The sequence below is a fragment of the Juglans regia genome, chromosome 2, assembly GCF_001411555.2.
Source record: "Juglans regia cultivar Chandler chromosome 2, Walnut 2.0, whole genome shotgun sequence".
Classification (NCBI taxonomy): Eukaryota; Viridiplantae; Streptophyta; class Magnoliopsida; order Fagales; family Juglandaceae; genus Juglans; species Juglans regia.
The window spans coordinates 8,332,031-8,353,445 of NC_049902.1; the positions used below are offsets into that span (position 1 = coordinate 8,332,031).

Genomic DNA, 21,415 nt, shown 5'->3' on the forward strand with positions numbered 1-21,415 from the left:
AGTCACTAGTTTATTTTGAATTTTGTCAACTACAAAGAGTTTGAATCTTCTTAAAAAGAGCAAGATTTCCATACCTTAATGTAAAATTGTTTAATTTCTTCGCCAAAAGCACGGATATATCAATAAAATTAGGGTGTAGGCATCCCCTTCAATAAAAAGACAGGTGTTTGATAACTTATTCTAATAAGATACGATTAATGAATTTATGAGTAGAATCTACTAAGTTATAATGAAAATTGAGTTTTTTTTTCCTTGATAGGGGGAATTGAATCCAAATTACCACCGAAGCCAATAAATAGAGAGTGAGCGTATTCGTTTTCAGGGTAGCAGCTATCCAGGATATATCCTGGTCAAGACAGAAATAATAGAACCTGAATATCCTAAACCTACAAGAGTAAAGATGTATAGCTTTCAGAAAGCAATATGCTGCTGCATACCCCTAACTCTAAAGACCTAGGAAAATAAATCAACAAATCAAAAGCATACGACTACAAAGGTGGGATTTTTAGACTACAACATGCAGTGGGGTTATGGTACCACCCAAATACTACATGAACATCTTTGAAACGGGATGACCCAAGGAAATAGCACCAGCACAACTTCCACTATTGAGATGTATCTGGACTGAACAAAAACTGAGATCACCCAGCTTTGGATGAGTCACTAGAGATTTGCGGTTGCAAGGTCTTCCTGAGAAAAGCAGACATCTTAGCAGTTGCGGCACGTCCTCGGTCAAGACAGTGAAGATAATCATCCACTGGAACAGTCAGTTAACCAAATTAGAAAAGCTATTGCATCCATTAAAACTTTTGAGATATACAAGCACCTTCTAACCCAGTAAGAGAATTTTCATTTGCATGCCATGCAGAAGAGACTAAAAATGAAGAGCTCAATTTAACTAGACTGATAATTCAGGTGACCCATTTGTACTAAACGTAGTCTTAGAAATAAGGCAACCTCTGCTGAAGATATTAACCAGAAATTGTTCCAGGATTAGAAGTCTCCCATAAGAATGACCAGTGAAGCCAATTTTCCAATGGTCTCGAATTTACCAGAAAATCATTTCCCTGGTCAACTAGGTGGACAGTAATGTCTATTGCTTACAATACCCTGACAAAGCCATCGGGAATTCAGAATGCAGAACTCCATCCAAGAAATCAAGGATAACTCAATTTGATCAGGAGCTAATTGCACCTGCCCCACAAATTATAACTCCTGGAAAGAGTGGGATCACCAGACCATTGGAACAAATATCCATATGCCCTCAAACATTCAAGGAGGTGGAGCCAAGTGAATTGACACAGTACTAAGATTAACTGATTAAAAATTATGAGCAAAGAAACAATTGAGCAAATTCAAGAATGCTGAGGAAATATCGAATACACAGATGAAGACAAATAGAAGTTCAAGATGACAATAATCCCCAAAGTGTGATACATACCTGACATTGCACCCTGGGTAACAGACGTTATAATTGCATGTTCCATTGGTTCTCCTACCACCTTTAATGATCCTTCTGGGAGGACTGAGAGGATCAAGTTTGGGAAAACCAAATAAGCAAATGCTTTCATTTTCTGCAATTGCGTAAGACAAAGAACAGATCCTCAAAGGTAAGGTTTTTGGTATTTGTCACCTGTTTTACTGCTGAAAAAGCGAGGAAAATAAGAGAACTGACAGTTTGTTTATTTTTTGTTTCTCTCCTTTGCTTTGAATTGAGCTCATCAATGCTTGTATTTTTTTTTTTTTATTGGCACTGGGTGTCCAGGAACAACGCCCCGACTAATCCAGGGGTGCACAAGCCCTGGAGTTTCATGCAAGTGCACCTCGGGTAATTCAAAGGAAAAACCCTTCAATCAGCCCCTAGAGATTGTTTGCACCCAAGGGGATTTGAACCTTATACCTAGGGGGAGCGTACCCGCAATCCCAAGGCCTTTACCACTTAAGCCAACCCCTAGGGGTTGCATTTGGTTTTGTAAAAAGCAGGATTTTGAGCTAAAAAATTAAGGCCATTTAAATAAAATCTTCAACTCCAATTCAAACATCTTTTAAATCCCCTAAAACAATTCCATGGGTGAGTCCTAAGGGCTCTGCCATGGGATGGTTCTCCCGTCATCAAAAAAGAAATCCCCAAAAATAATTTTATAATAAAAAAAAAAAATCATCTAATCATTGCCTAGGTTTCTGTAAAACACAAAAACCAAAATATTTAATCCAACCAACTTCCAAATCACTCTACTGACTTTTACAAACCCCAATACAAAACACATCTCAAAAAATTTTATCCAAATTTTTTTTCTGTTTTACTACCCACTTTCACAAAATTCAATAAAAAAATCTCTTTTTTTTTTCCAAAACTCTTAAAAATTCTACTAACCAAACAACCTTCCGTGCTTTGAAGGAAGCCTAACCTAATGCACCACCAAGTTTTGGTGTTCACCAACTAGCAATCACCATTTTGAACCCAACAAATTTCCCTTTCCCTTTTCCTTTTTGGAACAAGCACAACCATGAAGGAAGTTGCACTCTTGAAGCATCTTTTGTTAATATAACAGGATTTTTCACCAAGACCACTGATGACAGGTGCAGAAGCAAAAAGAAAAGAGCTGAAATATCAGAACCCTAAGGCATAGTATAAACTAAAACATGAAATTTTACTCACCTGTTCTTCAAGCTTGGTGGGGTCCAGTATAACATATCCGCTATCTGCCAAACAACAACATATTGCAACTACACGGAGCAGTTTAAAACAGTCAGCAATCATCCATCAAACAGGAACACAGAAGATAATCATGGTTCTTTATTACCAGCAAGATGCTTTAGAGGAATTCCAGCGTCAATAAGGGCAGCACATGCAGCATTAATGGCACATGGGAGAAGCTATAAAATATACTTAGTAAAGGAGCTTTTTATCACATTGACAAAATAAGATGAGGGAGAAGTTGGCAAATTCAACAAGGCATAGGTCAATAATCTTTTTTGATGAGTAGGCATAGGTCAATAATTTACCTCTTCCATTTCCTTGTGATAAGTGCTTAGCTCAACAAAATCATTTCTGTCCCATGGTAAAAAGCTAGTACCTTTTAACTTAACAAAAAATAACTAGTACCTTTTCTTCTTCAATGGCACTAAAATAGCACTACTCAACTCCTTAAAACAATTAAAAAATAAATGGTTCACTTGGTGTAAGGACTGAACTCATTTCCAAAAACACATTAAAAAGGTAATCACTTTCAGGAAAAAGGAAATATATGGAACAAATCCAAGGGAAATCCAAATACTCCCTTCGCTAATAAAGTCTGCAGGTACAAATTTTCAGATGGAAGTTCGAACAAATTTAAAAGGTGTGAGAAGCCAAATTACCAGTTATCTAAATCTTGCTACATAAAAAACTTGGTCTGTACCATCACATACATGCTTTTTAATATCAAACCAAATGGTCAATGTCTTGCTTTGATGAAAATAATTGTTAAATTAAAAAAAAAAATAGTTTGATAAAATTGTACCAAGCTGAAACAACATACCAACTAAAACAGCAAAAATTGGTCAAAAAGGGTGGAAGAGACCAGAATGAAGTGGAATTTTGAATGAAATGGAAAGAGGGTTAGGTCTCTCTTTTCACTCTCCAGTATGAAAAATGTGGCCAAAATGGTTCAGAGATTGATTATCCACCCACCAGAAACTTCTATAAGTATATTATATGAAAGATGCATAACCATAAAGGATACAGAACCATCATCGTTGAGAACCTGCAGCAAAACATTGAAAAAATAAACTCAGACAGAAGTATGAAGCTAATTATTAGCTCAAAGCTTTTCAATTACTTTGGAAAAGGATTCAAAGAAATCGTCAATAGAGGCTGTTTGGAAGATGATTCCTGTCTTATATGGTGTATTTGGAATGAGAGGAATGGTCGCTGTTTCAACAATAGAGAACGCTCGGTGGATGGGATTAGGGCTTTCTTTTTTCATACTTTGTTGCTTTGGGCTTCGGTTATTGTAATGGATGGGTTTAGTCCAATGACTTTCAAGCTGTATTTCAGCTTTAGTTTGTAATTAGGTGTTTTCTCTTGTATACTTCATGTATACTTGGGCTATGTCTAATTATGTGGTTTTAATAAATTTCTTACTTATCAAAAATAAATAAAAAAATTACTTTGGAATGATACATATCAACACCCGTGGAAATTGAAGAATGTTCCACCCCTTGAATCAGTTACAAGATAAGTTTATATGTATCCATGATGCTTACAAAAATAAAAAAAAACTTAAAACTATGTATCCCCTGTCATTGTCACATTCTTCATCATAACTCCCTATCAGCCTAAAGATGTATTTAATGCACAAATCTTACATGTCGAAGGTGCAGAATTTAACTTGCCTGACAATCCTATGACATTGGACTTTTGCAGAGAAACTACATGCAGTTCCTAAAAGTTCAAATATATCTCCACTTTGTGCGACTTAAATTTTCAACCATCTATGCCTAACAAAGCCATGTCAAAGTACATTTGACAATCAGATACATAAACATGTATGCATGCCTGTAATCTGAATTTATTTACCACCATCAGGCTTCACAAAGTCATAAGCTTATCTTCATGGCAAAAACCATACTTGTACCCAAAAATTGCAAGCTAAAAGACTTTGATGCAGAAAGCATTGTCTTAACTCCTTTTTCCTTACCACTTTGGTGTGTTCCTATATTCCATCCCCAAGTCCACCAGCAAAGCCAAGTGCCAACCCATGTATCATTATCCCAAGAAATCCCATTTCTCTACAACCGCTAAAGGATTTCCGCCCAGATACTACTTTGATAAACTCTTTCAATAGTGATCATTAAAAGCAAGAAATATTTCGTGTTTGAACTTTGAAAAAAATAGAAGTATGGGAAGAAATATTACTAGATTAGTAATATGAGACTGAATTTAGGCAATGAACAATACAACTTGCTTAAAACCAGTACAACAATTACTCCAGGCAGGATGGGGTCCCATTCACCACTTTCTATACTTAATCTGGGATATTACAATCTCCATTTCTTAAATTAATGATGTCCTTGTCAGGTCACTCCATGATAGGTGTTACAGCTCAAATCCCATATTTTTGGCTTAGATTTAGCTCCTATACCATTTGTAACAACCTAATGAAAGCCCAAGTCAAATATGTGCTCATACATTTATACTTCAGAAGTACCAGTCAAGGCGACAATTGGAGACTGCTGGATCATTACAAAGGGCAGGAATCACTCTTCCAGGCAGTATGGTATCCTATTTGCCACCTCCTATACTAGATACAGGGTATAGGAGACTAGCACTTATCCTAATCGCAGATATTATGCCTCTCTTGACACTTTGTGTCGCAATAATAGATGAATGGGTACAAAAGCATACTTCTCATACAGCTTTAGATGATATGCTGCCCTGTGTGTGGACAATGCAACTGCACAAGTAACCTTTTTGTGGACCAACGACATCTAGCTCACATATTCAGAACTATAGTCATTAAGTGGCCATGACTAATAAGGGACAGCTAAAGTAACACAAGTAGTAAGTAAATACAGAAAACTTATCCATATGAGCCGAAACCAACTTACCTGAACTATGACTGATGTTGTTGTATTTGGATTAATAGTCAAAATACAAATGCTTTGCAAAGTCCTCTTCACAATCATCTCATACTCCTTTTCAAGTTTTCCTGAACCACAGAGAAATATATAAGCTTAAATGGCATGAATTATTCAAGACACACTCTGAAACAGAGCTAACACAATTTATTTCAAATCCCTTTGAATTGACTATAAGCTGGATTCTTGGAAACCCATCATCAGCCGAAAAAGTGATAGATCTTTATCTCTGAAGTGGCAAAAAAATACTTACAATCGGACATTCTCTAAACAGAAATACATCAAATGTGTAAACTTCTAAGGTTCATGTGGATTTGGATTCTAGCAGGAATTTGCCACCAATAGAACACTAAACTGAAACTTATCAATTTAATTGCTAACCATTAAATTCCAAATAAATATTTATCCCAAAATCTATCAGATGTATAGGAGGATAAAACGATCATAAATGGATTTGTGGGATCAATTGAAATGGCATATTTCAAAAATATTTTGTAAATATGGTTTTTTGTAATGGGTAAATATTAGCCAAATGCAAAGTCGGGTAGCAAAAGTAAATAGAGAATAAACTCACCAATCTGCCCAGTCTTGGGTTTCCAAATAACTTCAACACAGGCCTTCTCAGGGTTTTCGTTCTTCTTTACTCCTGCTTTTGGCCCATAAACCGCAGCAAGAACTTTGGTGTCCCCTAAAAAACCAAATGTGACAGAACACCCCCACCCCACCCAAAACACCAAAAAGAAACGATGAGAAAAGATACTCAACTAAAGAAGAGAACGGAATATCTAAAATAGCACGATAGTCAGAGACTAAAAAAAATTTTTTTTGTAAGTAAACAGTGACAGACTAAAATACAAAGTACAAGTTCATCACAAAAGAAAAAGGACCATAAAACCCCAATTAGAAACAGGATAAAACATAAACTAGAATGAGAATATAAGCTAAATGACTTATTCAGAAATGCCCAGCAAAAGAAGAGAAATAACAAACAATTCAAGCTGAAAAAGGGGAGATAAAATTTACCTTGAGACCAACTGGCAGAACCATGAGCGCGGTTGAGGATGTTGCGGGAGCAAGCAAGTGGTCTCAACTGGTTTTCTGTACGGCCATCCACTCTATCTATTTCCATCGTTAAAACTTTTATATTGAAACCACAACCCAACCTCACAAAGAATAAACCAATGTCAACTCAGATGGCCGGGATGGAGTGTTATCGGGATTCAATCTGCGGCGTGGATTTTCAAATGCTCCGGAATGATCACCGGTTGCTTGGACGGAGTGGGAAGGAGGAATGGTTGCTTCAGCCAGTGGGTTCCGAGGTCTGGCTGCTTGGATTTTCAAAAGGGGGCTCTGCCGCTTGGAGGGGAGGGAGGGAGGGACGTGATAGGGAGGGGAGCCGGGAGGGAACCAGATTTCCGCCAGAAATAGGGTTCGGCGACGTGAGGGAGAGAGGGAGGTGACGGCGACGTGAAGGAGGCAAGGGGGAACGTCTGGACTCTGGACTCAAAGGTTTCAAATGAAGTGTTTTGGTTTCGGTAGCTTTTTCCTCTTTTCTTGTTTTTTGTTTTTTTTAAGGAATTAACATTTTCTTACGAGAGCTGCTGCAGAGAAGCCCTTACATAGCACGAAGAATAAAATTATTTTACTCTCTCATTTTAATCACTCCATTTAATCGTTGGTCAAAAAAAATTGATTGATCACTTTATTTGTTTTTTTTTTTTTATTTAGTGATTAAAAAAATAATTTTAAGTATATTGATATATTTTTTTATTTTTTAAAAATATTAAAATGTATTAAAAATATATAAAAAAAAAAGGAGAGAAAAATCACTGAACGGTAAGCCCAATCGTAAGAGTGAGACGGTAAAATAGTCCCACTCTAGCACGAAATGCACGAATAGTGATAAGGTGGATAAATACTGGAAAGCAAATAAAAAAATAAAACAAAACGGCACCGAAGCTTTTTTATACTCTTTGCTTTTTCTCCCTCCATTGTATACCTACTTCATCTCCTGCACAGTTTAACAAAAACAAACAAATAAAACTTCTCTTCTATTGTGAAATAATTTTAGTGTCGGTCATGATTTCTTTTACGTTGAAGTGTTGGGATTTATCAGGACAAAATGGTAAAATAGAGTACTATTGTTTTATGCAAGGATAAAATGAAGTTTTCATACTGCTGAATGGGTTTCGTGCTTTTCGTGCCTCCTCCCGTTCATGCATTCTAGCATTTTTCTTTTTTTATGTACTTTCCTCCTTTAGTTATCCACCATGGACCATTCGTGCATTTCGTGCTGAGGAAAAACTAGTCTACAGCCCCCCTTTTGTTGCTCCTCAATTTTTTTTTTATTTAATAATTAAGAAAATAATTTTAAATATATTGATATTTTTTTTTAAATATTTAAATATATTAAAACAATATAAAAATAAAAAAAATCATTGAACGGTATGCACAACGGTAAGTAAGGCAGAATAGTAATCCCACTCTTACATGCTATATAGCTTCCCTTCCTTGTAGCAGCTCTTTTCTTTTATAAAAGATATTTTATTGATTGCTCTTAGAGCGGTGCTACTCCCACCGCTAGGAGCTTCGTTGGGACTCCCACTGTTTTTTAGGATGATTTTTTTTTTGTATTTTTTTTCATGTATGTTTTAATACATTTAAATATATTTTAAAAAATAAAAAACTTATAATATTATTAAAAATACTTATTTAATCATTAAGTAAAAAAATAATAAAAAAAACTCCAGCGATAGAAACTAGCGATAAGAGTAGTATTTTCCTTGCTCTTAATATGGTTTCGTATCTAATCTTTTAAAATGAGATATTTTGAATAGTAATAAGATTTTTTGAGTTAAAATGAGATGAGATAATTTATATTATATGTTTAGATAGTAAAGATGAGATAGTTTTGACTTTTTAGAATTTGATAAAAGAAAATACTAAAACTACAACTGGGTATTTCTAATTGGGATCTCGGCTTTTTTTTTTTACTTAGTGATTAAGTAAGTACTTTTTAGATTTTGTGATTTTATTTTAATAAAATGATTTAAATATGATAAAAAATGCATGAAAAAAGCAAAAAAAAAAAAAAAAAAACATAAAGGGCGGGATCCCAACCGAGATCTCCCATGTGTGGGTGTAGAAGCACTCTTTGATAAAGGGATGAGTCCCACCAATGATTGAGTAATAGTTATGAATATATTAATAAAAAAATAATATTTATGAGTAATTAAAAAATCTATCATAAATAAATTAAAATCTCAAAATATATTAGGAGGTTGTTGGCCGAAATTATTCTATAATTTCAAAAAATAATTTCTCTTTTTTAAAAGATATTATTATTCTAAAAAATAATTTAAATTTCAAAATATATTGGGAAGTTGTTGGCTAATTTCTTTTTTTTAAAAGATATTTTTATTTATTTATTTTTCTATATATAAGAAACTCATCATTATTTATTCTAATTATAAATTATAATAATTTTGATTATTGTAATAAATAAGTATATGAATTATGTTGAAGATTTGTTTTAAATGATTTATTAATTTCGAATTTTCTAATAAAATCCCAAAATGCACTCCCATTCAATACTCACAAAATTATCAATTTTTTTGTGAAAATATATTATTCTATTAATGACTTATTTTTTATTCTATTTTAATCACAAATGAATTTTTTTTATTATGTGGAATTCTTTTTACTGTTTATGTCAGAAAGTAATGAGATGGGTTTGAAAACTTAGAGATGTGAAATTAACCGTTTGGATAAACAAAATTATCTCATTCGTACAGACCAGATTCTCATCTCATCTGCCAAACAAACTAGGCCTAAAAGAATTCAGCACATGCCTTGCATCTTCTATTAATAAGGTCTCGTTTGTTTTTACAACTCTTCTCAACTCATCTCACTTCATTTTATCTAATTATTATAATTTTTTCAAATTTTCATACAAAATAAAATAAACAATTCAATTTTTTCAAATTTCAAAACAAAAATAATATTAAAAAAATATATTATAACAAAATTTTATTCAACTTTTCACTTTAACTTTAAACCTTCTTGACTCCAATCTGATTTTGGCGTCTTCAAAATGTTCACCCCCTGCAGTGCATCTCCCTCAAGAGTGAATTTTGTAACACTCATTTCCTTACAGAAGAGAGTAGCTAGCATCATAGCATAGGCTTCAGCAGTGAAATAATTTGCTCTTAGATTTCTCCCAGCTCTGAGTGTACCAATAACCTGGCCTTTACAGTCTCTTAGAATAGCACCAACACCAATTGATTTTATTGTTCCCATCTGAAGGCCTCAACCATGGAGAGAAAGGGTCATTGATCCTAACTGAGCTTTGTGGTTGGGTATTTCTTACACTTATATAAGTACGCAGATCTTCTATGGCTCTACTGATGATTGAGTTAGGATGAGTGAAGTCATTACCATGAATAAAATACTTTCTTCCAGACCAAATGAGTCATGCAATCATAGCAGCTTCCTTAAGTTCATCCTGCTGCAGAATATTAACAAGATGGCCCCATATACCCAGAAAAGAAGCATAGTTGAAAGACATCTTTTAAACTTTTCTGCACCATTGTCCCTATACATCCTTTGCAGCTTCACATCCCCTTAATACATGGCCTGGTGTTTCTATCCCATTTTGAAAAATAGGACAAGAACTTTCCTCCACCACTTTCTTCTTTAACAAGTTGGACAGGGTAGGGAGTGCTTCACTACATGCTCTTCAAGTAAACATTCTCACAGCATTAGGAACCTGAAGTTTCCAAATAGTCTTCCAGACCTTAGCTTGCAGCCTATCATGAGAGGGACCTCCTTCATTTCTAGTCAAAAATTCTCTATGTAAGTGGTAAGTACTCCTCACTGCAAAGATTCAATTGTTTGTGCATCTCCAAACTAACTGATCTTCACTACCACCAAGATTGATGGTGATAGCTTTGATGAGCTCCACTTCATGAGGGGAAAAGAGATTTTGCAGCAAATTATCATTCCACATTCTCAAGTCAGGGTTTATGAGATCAGCCACCAAATCAAAATCTTCAGATTCGTCCCTTGTTGATTGAATTCTGTGAGAGTGAGGACTTGGTATCCACTTGTCTTCTCATATTTTGACTTTTGTACTATTGCCAATCCTCCATATCAAGCCTTCCTTTAGTAACTGCAAGCCTACTAAAATGCTTCTCCATGTGTAAGAGGGTCTGTATCCTATCTTGGCATCCATGAGATTCCCCCTTTGGGAAATATTTTTGCTTGAAAATCTAAAGTAATTCATATAAGGAGAAAATACAGATTGTCTTCAAAATGAACATATGTAGTAAATAAAGATACATAGCAGAAATTCCAGTAGCTTCCACCGCAAAGATACCCTTACACCTCCTTTACTACAGCTTTACTATTCGTTTTTTTTTTTTTCGTTTTATTATTTGAATCTAGATTAAAAATCTTAGAACATGACCTTCTTGCATAATTTAAAAAAAATATGACCTTCTTACATAATCTAAAAAAAAAATTCAATCAACCAACGTAGTTATGTAATTTAATTAAAAATAAATTCAATTTTATAAAAACTGACATTCGCTCTTTGAGTCAGTTTTTATAAAATTGAATTTATTTTTAATTAAATTACATGATTATGTTGGTTGATTGAATTTATTTTCTGCTAGAGTATACAAGAAAGTCATATTTTGAGATTTTGAGTCCAGATTCAAAGAGTAGAAAAAAAAAAAATAATAGTTAAGCGTAAAGTAGTAGTAAATGAGGTATAGGGTATCATTACCCTTACAAATCGTGCATGTCGTGCTAAGCGATGTGCCACCTCATTACCTTGTCTACAAACATGAGAATATCAATGGAATGGAAAGAGGATAACAGCATTTGTATCTTCCGTATCAAAGGGCTAAAACTGAACTGCTTCTCTTGGGTGGAACGAAGAACCTCCACAATAACAAGCGAATTCCCCTCAAGAACCAAATGTGAAAACCCAATATTATAGATCATCTGTAAACCTCGCAAGGAAGCAAGAGTCTCAATATCATCCACTGCATAAATCCCATATTCCTTCCTAGACATGGCCATAATCATATCCCCCTCTTGCATCTCGCAAAATAGTTCCCACGCCAGAATGTTGGAGTAGAGTGCAAACTCAATAAAGATAAATGTTTATGGACTTGCTGACATTTCGAACCAGCTTATAGTTTTCAACATAAGCAAAACAATTATCCACAATTGCATAGATAGTAAGATCTATTTGTTGGAAAATTTTAGATTCTGAAACTTCCATATATCCCAAACTACAGAGTCAAGCCGGACATGAGAGGCAAACACAACTATGTCCTTTTCAAAATATTTCTCCCAGACGTTATGAACATAGGAACACTTGCATAAGATATGAAATATGTAAGAAAGAAGCATCCAAAATGGGCATCTCTTTCCCTTGTCTTGGAAGTTATGAAGTGGCTCTTAAGCCACTTCATGAGCCTTGATGGCTGGCCATTAATGGCCAGCCGGAGGTTATACTTAGAGGGGCTATGTACATAGCCCCTCTCCCATTTGGATGATGCACTTGCATCATAAACAAGTTCTCTCTCTCAAACGGTTCTCTCTAATCTTGACATCTAGACTATAGAATATGTAAGTGTTGCTCTAGTATATTACCACGTAGCACACTTGACCATCGTCGGGAGGATTTCAGATGAACAATAACAATGACGGAGATCAATCTGTGGAACAACTTCACTAGATCTACGATTTGCCAACTAGGTAATATCGCTTATGTTACGAATTCTGATCTAGTATTTCTAATAGAATATATTCTCACCTACTTCGTGGCATAAATCACGATGACTAGAAGCAAGTATTTTATGATGAAATAAATGATTCTTTGTAGGTAGACTATCACTGCAAGCCCTCCAGATAAAATTCTTAACTTAATTTGGTAACTGTAAATTCTACAGTGTCTTCTAATACAGCCTATATGATGAGTCTTGTGCACGAGACCCAGATTCCAAGACATATCTTAAGGTAAGAACAAGGTGATAGGCTGATTTAACATTGAAAAGACTATTTATTGTGCAAACCCCATACTAGCTGATAAATGCTCGAATGTAAAAATGAAGGAATTATAAGTATCTCATTGGCCAGGAAGAAATACCTGGTTGACCAAAGCTGAATTCCACCCATCAGAAATTGAATTATCCAGTAATTCATTCACACATGCTGTAGCAGGTAAAGTGTTGCAACTGGTAAGAACTGTTCTAGTACTAGAATTTGGCAACCAATTATCATCCCAGATATTATTAATCTGATCACCCTTACCAATACGCCATAAACAACCTAACTTAATAACAAGTTTAGCTTCACAGATACCATGCCAAACATAAGAAGGTTTAGAGCCCAAAGTTGAAGATAGACAATAGCAATTTGGAAAGTATTTAGCTTTAAAGACTTCAGAAAAAAGAGAGCCATTATTTTGTATAATGCACCACCCTTGCTTGGCCAAGAGTGCTAGATTGAATGCCTCTTGATCTCTTTGTCCCCACCAAAATCTAGCAATCAGACATTCAAGTTCTTTGCAAAAACTCTTAAGTAACTTAAAACAGCTCATAGTATATATGGAAATAGCCTGCACTAAAGTTTTAATGAGCACTTCATGACCAACCTGTGATAAAAGTTTTTCCTTCCACCCATGCAATGGGTTTGGACTCTGTCTCAGTGACTTGGCTAAGCGATTGCTGCCATTTTTCTCCACGAGGGGTCTTTTTAGGGAAACAAAGTAGTTTTGAATGTTATTTTTAAATTTTGTTTATGCATTTTAGTTTTGTATTTTCAATCACTTTTTAAGGGAAACGCACGATAAATGATTGGTATTTGTGTGAAACGTACGACAAATGATTACTACCGGACTTTTTATCGAGAGACCAATTTGACTGTTATTAAAACTGTGTAATAAAAAGCTGAATTAAAAAATGAGGATTAGGGCGGTACAAAAATCTGAAAATCTAATTCCTCTGCCGACTCTATTCCATCTCCGCACCGTCTCCGACTCCGATTTGTTATCTGACGGTTAATATACATCTAGAGGTAAATTTCAACTCGATCGCACGACGCAAATCCTGATTGTACTCGAGTCCCCAAGCATATAGTTTAATCTTATTCCGAATGAAAAAATCTATTTATCATTTTAACTCTCATCATCCTTCCATCATCCCAATAATAAAATAAAAATTACAATAAAAGAGAAATTTAAATGAAATCAATTTTAACTAAGCATAAGAATCGCACTTTCTTTAGTCTTCGTTTGTTTTCACAATTATTTTTATCTCATCTCATTTAATCATTACAATTTTTTTAAATTTTCACACAAAATAAAATAAACAATTCAACTTTTTCAAATCTAAAAAAAAATAAAAATTTAAAAAAATATATATTCTAACAATATTTTATTCACTTTCAACTTTTATCTCAACTCATCATATCTCATCTCATCTGTAAAAACAAACGAGAGAGAAATTCAAACCTTCGGCAGTTTACAAAGTCTAAATAATTAGGTATAACCTACCTTTTCGATCTTAACTTGTCTCCTCCAAGATACAACAACACCATTATTTATCATATGGCTTGAACCAACTCTGAAAAATAATTGAGTCTAAGGGCAGGTTTGGGAGGTGAGATGAGAATTTTGTGTTTTGTTTTAGTGTTTAAAATATTATGTTTTAGTATTATTATTATATTAAGATTTGAAAAAGTTGAATTGGGATTTGAAAAAGTTGAATTGTTTATTATATTTTGTATGGGGATTTGAAAAATGTGTAATGATGAGATGAGATGAGATGAGAATTTTGTGTCTCATCCCACCCCCAAACCTGCTCTAAAGCTCTAGTAGAAAAAACACTCAAAATATTTCAAGAGAATCACAAACACATTGATTGTTTTTCTTGACGATTCTCCCTCATTAGAAATAGGCTAAAAGAAAGCTCACCAAGTTCAACCTAGAGGGGTCCCATCTTCATAAAGGAATAGAGAGAGAAGGAAATAAAGGGACAAAAGCTAAGGAATGAAAAATGTATCAGGAGAAAAATAAAGGAATTGACGGAAAAATGGAGAAAAGAGAGAGAAAAATGGTTAGGCACGAGAGAAAGGACAATGAAGCGACATAAAGCCAAGCTCTTCACCAACTACTAACAAAGGCTAATAGAAGGGATCTGAGATCAAAGATGCGAGTTCTTTTGGATGACTTGAGGAGAAAGCTTCTTCAACCTTCAGATAGAAGCTCCCATTTTATTTTCTCCAGGCTGCCAGGGGTCATTGACCCATTAGTACAATAAGCTACGAAAGATCATGAGAGATTATAAAATACATCATTTATTATAGATTTGCCTTCAAACGACTTGTGGATGTAGGCCCTATGTCAAACCACATAAATCTGTGCATTTCATTCTCCATTTATATTTGCTATATTTATTTTCTATTTATTGAAATGGATGTACGTACAAACACCGTACCGCCACTCCGTACCACTACCATAGTGATAGAGATCCATGTTTTGTGGCCCATGGCCAAGCCCTTAGCCATGTGGGGACAAGGCTAGACAACCCCAAAATAGCCTTAGGGGCATGCCTTGGGGCCTGCCTTGACATGCCCAGGATGCCCAAGGGGGCTGGTGACCAAACCAGCCCATTCAGCATGCAGCCCGCACGCCCAACGCGCAACCCAGCACGCATGCTGCACGCGCGCAGCGCGCAACAGTCCCATGCGCCTGCCCAGTGCGCAAGCAGCGCCCACACCTGCGCGCACACCCAGCGCGCACACGCCCGCGCGCACGCCCAGCACTCGCGCGCCCCAGCAAGCCCAGCGCCCAAGCAGCCTGCCTGGGCCATGCCAGCCTGCCCACGCCCAGACCAGCCCAGGGTCCTGCCAGCCACATCCCATCAGCCAATCTAGCCCATCCATGGGCTCATGCATGTCATGAGTCAACTTGACCCATGCCAATTATATTATTTTTTATTATTTATTTTTATTTAATTATTTATTTTCCAATGGACCTAATGGGGGTTTCCAACTTGTAACTCTTATAAATAGGACCCTTAGGCTTTGCTTTCATATCTTTTGAACCTTTGGCAAATTCCCTAAGTGGGTAGACTAGTTCTTGAGATCACCCATCGGTGCTAGGCACTTGGGCTTTTTGGGTAAAATTCGTGAATCCCAAATAGAGGATTACACCTTGCAATTCGTGAATAGATGTTGTTCAATCTATCTATCTTGTTCTTGCAACTTGGTGTAATTCATGAATCCAAGTTGTGTTTCTCAATTTATGAGTTATATTCAATTCTTGTGCAATTCGTGAATCAAGTGTTGAATTTATCTTGTTAGTTCTTTTGTTCATTTAAGTTTATAAGTATTGTTGCTTTTTTTCTTAAGTGTTCTTCATCTTGTTCTTAAGTGTTCTTCATTTTGATCTTGGTGTTCTTCATAAGTTTGCTCTTCCAATCCATCCAAGCCATCAAATTCGACCACCATAGTGTTTGTCTTCATTTCCATATGTTAGTCCATTTTCCATAAAGTGTTTGCTTCATCTTTGTTGCCCTAGCCGAAACACACTTCCCCCTTAGTGCAAAGTCCCATTTCAGCAATCACTTGCCTTATTTGGACTTGACCTAGCCACACCACCCACTTACCATATTCGGCCATCATAAGCATTCCCTCCATCAATCCCTAGCCGCCCACCTCAAGGCTCCATAAGGAAACCCATTCTTTTTAAGAGTCTTGCCTCCATCTTCCACATAAGCCCTAGCCGCCCACCTCAAGACTCTATAAGGAAACTCATTCCTTTTAGGAGTCTTGCCTCCATCATCCATTGACCTAGCCACCCACCTCAAAGCTCTATAAGGAAACTCATTCCTTTTATGAGTCTTGACTTCCTCCAATTCAAATTCAAATTCAAATCTCACTTCAAATTCAAATCCCAATTCCAATCCCTTAATTTAAGAAATTGCAAATCCTCTTCAATTCCTTAAATCACTCTTCCTACAATCTCTCCAAGTCAACCATTGACTTGCCATCTTAATTCAAAATTCAAATTTCCCTCTTCACTCAAAGATTCCTTCCACCTCACAAACTTACCATAACCATTCCCAAGCCAACCAAACCCTAGCATCACTCTTCCAACTCATTCCCAAACCCTAGCATCATCCTAAACTCCAACTCTAAGTCAATCTCGAAATCCATCCTAGCCACCTCACAAAACCCTAGCTAGACTTCACCTTACCTACCCTAATCACTATCCAAGTGACCCAAACATCAAGGGTAACCCTTAAGCCATTTCCATTGCATCAAACACTCATAATCCTAAGCCAATCTTCCAAGAGCACCCCAACCCTAATTCCACCTTAGCCCATGAACCCTAACCTCATCTCATTCATTCAACCCTAGCCTCCATCATCTTGGCACTTCACTCAAGAACAAGTTTAGTCACCCACATTGATTTGCCTTAGCCTAAACACTTAGCCTACCCAAATACACCATCATCCTATCACTCAAACACCATCCTTTTGTGGAAAGGTCAAGCAAGTGGCACGAACACTCGGTCACCATCATCACTAAGACTAGCCGTGGACCCTTAGTGTTAGGGACAAGACCGGGGTCCCTAACAATAGGCTCCAGACGACATTGACCAAGATTTGAATTGTCACCGTTAACCGGGAATGACTTCTTCTCTCCTTCCAACTTATTCCTACAAAAGAGGCTTTAACAAAGTTACTGGCTCATGCATTTTCCTTGGAGAGTGGACAATTAAAATAGAATACTCACTGTAGAGCTTTGTAACAAATGTAATCAAAGGCTGAAAGAACCAAATAAGTTATGCAAGCTGGAAACTAGGGTTGTAAACAAAATAGAAAAACCAATTGAAAATGACCGGATCGAACCAAACTGGTGGATTTGCTCTGATTTGTATGCAGTCCAGTGAGGTACCAGTTCTTAAGAACCAAAACCGGTGCGGTACTTATTTTCATATTTTAAAAATCAATTTAAACTGAACCGGACAGTTATATATATTTATAAATTTTATATTATATTATATTATATGCTAATTTACTAATTAATATAATATGAAATTCTAATCTTATTATTCAAGTATATTAAATTTATAACATAACATTAATATAACACGTGATATAACATAAAATTAATTTTATAATTTTTAATATAACATTTGGTATAACATATAAATTTTAATTTATAATATAAAATTAATACAACATAAAATTTTAATCTTAAACATAAACATACACATTAAATTAAGTTATTAATATAAAGTTACTTTTGATATATATATATCAAGAAAAAATACATTTTTGGCATGATATATTATATTAATATAAATATATATATACTTTTTATAAATACATTTTTACACATTTGATTATATACCAATATAAAAAGTCTAGAACTTATATCTATAGTTAAATTCAATACTATACTAGTATGTGTTAGTTATTGTAAAATAATGTATTTATATTATAATATAAATAGACTAATAGTTTAGTATATGTAAACATCATATTATTATTAACATTGATAATCCGTAAAATCGGATCGGACTGAATTGAAACTGAAATTGTAGTTCCGGTTTTGGTAGTGAATTAGTCTAGTATCGATTCTTAAGTTTTCAGAACCGGTGTATACCGGCTCGGTTATAAAAAAAAATGTACAAAACTGGACCAAACCAGACCCATTACACCCATAATCAGTCTAAAAATTTGAAAAATAAATCACATATAAAAGCTATATAATAAAGGCTCATATAAATGCACACAAATCACTCCCAATAAATGAAACAGATTTGCTTTCAAACATGATCACCAACATGCAACGTTTGAAGAAACCATTACAATTAAAATGCTCATTATTCTAAACCAAAGTACTCCATTTATATATTACTTGCAATAAAACTAATTTGAAAAATCTAAAGAAACTATGATCCATAAAACTGAGAAATACAAAATCAACATGACATTATTCTGTTTGCCAAAAGGTTTTAGACCAATCTTATTCTGTGTTTCTGGACCCTTTAAATGAGTAGGCAAGCATCGATCGAGGCTGAAACGAGAGGGTTGGAATTTCCACTGCTCCAAATTTTGCTAGGCCATGATCATCAGCTAGTCGGTTGGCTTCTCTACAAAGATGAGAGATGTTAGATATGAAGAATTCACAAATATTTTTTTGCTTGTTTCCAGGTACTAGTGAGTGGCCAGGGTGGTTGAGATTTGTGAGAATTCGAAAAGCAATATTGGACAATCAATATGGATTTATACTTTACTCAATATCAACAAAGTCCTAGTATATACATCCATTTAATATAATTAAGAGTATCTCAGATGATCATCTGTGAATAGTAATGAAATAATTTATAAATAGTAATAAATTATTTGTAAATAATAGTAAAATAGTCTGAGAATATATGAGAACAGTTGTATTCCCAAATAACTGTTTGTAAATAATAGTAAAATAATCTGAAAATATATGAATACAATTGTGTTCCCAAATAAAACCCAAGACTACATCCATTAAATATAGGTGATAACTGATAACTTAGAAAATTAAGGCGTTGATCCCCACACCCAAATATAGAGAAAAACTTGCCATAAGAGGGAGTTGATCTTATCACACCCACCACATTCTGCATGATCTTCTAGACCGAGAGGCTCCATCAATGTTTATTTTATACTTTCAGATAAAGGAGGTCGTAGCCATCTCGCACTCATGTGAACATCTCCAGCTGACATGTTACCTTTAGTCGAAGCAAAAAGTCCTACCTACATATCTTCCTTATCTTAAAAGCACGTATAAAGATGAACAGTAGTGAACAGTGGCACCGTTTTTTTTTTCCAGTTCGCTTTTCTCGTTCCGTTTTGAAATTCAGTTCGAATTTCAGTGTTTCCCTTCCTCTTCCTCTTCGTTCGGTTAGCACCGTTTACAGACTAAAAATATCTAAGTAAAATATCTAATATTCACATATAAGAGATGAAATATCTCATCTAATCTATACACAATTCACATTTACAGAACAATTACCAAACTCAACTCGAAGAAAAAATTTTTCCGTGCTCCTGAGATTTCTTCTCGCCGTTGGTACGCCGTTCACTTCTATTTCACCTCTAACTTTGTTTTTTCCTTTTCTGATTCTCCAATATAATTTTCTGTTTGTCCGTGTGCCTTTGAGTGGGGGAGACGGAGGGAGACGAAGGGCTGCGCGTGGGAGACTCCGAAGGTGGGTGCGATGGTCGCCGCCTTGAGGGGAACTCCTCGGTGGTGGCCGTGAGCTTCGGTGGCGACGTACGGCGGCGCGAAATCAAACAAATGGGTGAAACCCATTTTCGTTCGGTTTCCGTGGGGGAGACGGAGGGCTGCGCGTGGCGGCCTTCGAAGGTGGGTGGGATGATCGCCACCTTGAGGGGGACTCCTCGGTGGTGGTCGTGCCCTCCGGTAGCCGCGTACGGCGGCAGAAAACCACATAAATGGGAGAAACCCATTTCGGTTCTCTTTCCACGGAGGAGAAGCATGGCTGCGCGTGAGGAACATTGGTGGTGCCGGGGATGCTCATCGGCGTGAGGGGAACACGCCGGTGTAGGCGGTGATGATGGCCGGCGCTCGCCGGCAACGGGCTTCGCTGGAGGAGAGGAGCCGAGCTCCGGAATCGCGTAGGAGAGAGAGAAACTGCTTTCAAAATAAATTGTTTCCGAAATCAAATAAATGATTAACTATTTATATGTTGTATTATTTACAATTTTCCATCTGAAAATATTAAATAATAGTAAATTTTTTTTTTTTTTTTTACAACTCTACTTTTGTTCTTACTAAAATTTTATATTGTTGAATTTTTTATATAGGTTGAGCTCCATGAAATTGAAAGTGGAAACAAAATATCTCAACAACTAGCTGCTCATATAAAAATATCAAAAGTATGAATCTTTTAACTTTTTAATTTCATATTGTGAACTGATAACTGAAATAGTTTATTTTGCTTCTCCGATTTTAGAATCTTTTAAATTATTTATTTAATATCATTTATTCAATATTTATTCTGTTTGAACTTTGAGCTGTATTAAATTATAATTTCAAAATAAATGTTATTCCAACATATTTAAATGTTATATCTTATTAGTTACATATGCATGTTTATAGAAAAAAAAATTTAAAAATTGTTATAAAATTACTCATAAAATTCTACCGACAAATTTACTTCTATATGTAAATACTTACATCAATTTTTACAGTTTTACCCATATAATTATACATAATCAATTAGTACAATATTAAAATTTTTAAAAATCGAAAATTTAATTAAATAATTTGATAAAATAGAGTATACATTCAATAAAATCAATATTGTGCATAAACTTATATTTTAAAATATGCTTCAAGAACAAAATGAAATAAAAATTTTATAATAAATATTATACATATAATAAATATTTGATAAAAAAATAATAAAAATTAAAAATAATATGAAATGTAGAGTGTTAAAAGGTAATGAAGATTTTTTTATAATAAATACTACTAACCAGTATAAATAGTAATTAACAGTCCTGTAGTATGTGATACAATAATAAACAGTACTAAACATTACTCGTGAATAATAATAAACAATTACAATAATAAATAGTTCTAAACAGTAAAATAAATGATAGAATTTCATTAAATATTTTAAAAAATTAAAATTGTGTAAATAATTAGAGTTTTTAATATAATTTAAATCTTATAATATTTTTAATTAACTAAAATC

The 21,415-nt window shown here is 34.9% G+C and overlaps 1 protein-coding gene across 1 annotated transcript; it reads right to left on the minus strand.

Moving 5' to 3' along the window:
* Positions 1-224: 224 nt before the first annotated feature.
* On the minus strand, positions 225-7,213 carry LOC118347733 (exosome complex exonuclease RRP46 homolog). The gene is made up of 8 exons (XM_035687897.1): positions 6,646-7,213; positions 6,197-6,310; positions 5,593-5,693; positions 3,726-3,746; positions 2,805-2,877; positions 2,660-2,727; positions 1,442-1,574; positions 225-757 (listed from the first exon to the last, which is right to left on the minus strand). Exons 1-8 carry the CDS (start codon positions 6,749-6,751, stop codon positions 642-644), a joined length of 732 nt encoding a protein of 243 aa, XP_035543790.1. The 5' UTR covers positions 6,752-7,213; the 3' UTR covers positions 225-641.
* Positions 7,214-21,415: the final 14,202 nt, after the last annotated feature.

Coding starts and splice junctions, on each gene's coding strand:
- LOC118347733 (XM_035687897.1), bottom strand. CDS start 6,751: ATGGAAATAGATAGAGTGGATGGCCGTACAGAAAACCAGTTGAGACCA. Junction 3,747..5,592: donor CAACATCAGTCATAGTTCAG/GTAAGTTGGTTT, acceptor GTTTTGCTGCAG/GTTCTCAACGATGATGGTTC. Junction 1,575..2,659: donor CCACCAAGCTTGAAGAACAG/GTGAGTAAAATT, acceptor ACGCAATTGCAG/AAAATGAAAGCATTTGCTTA.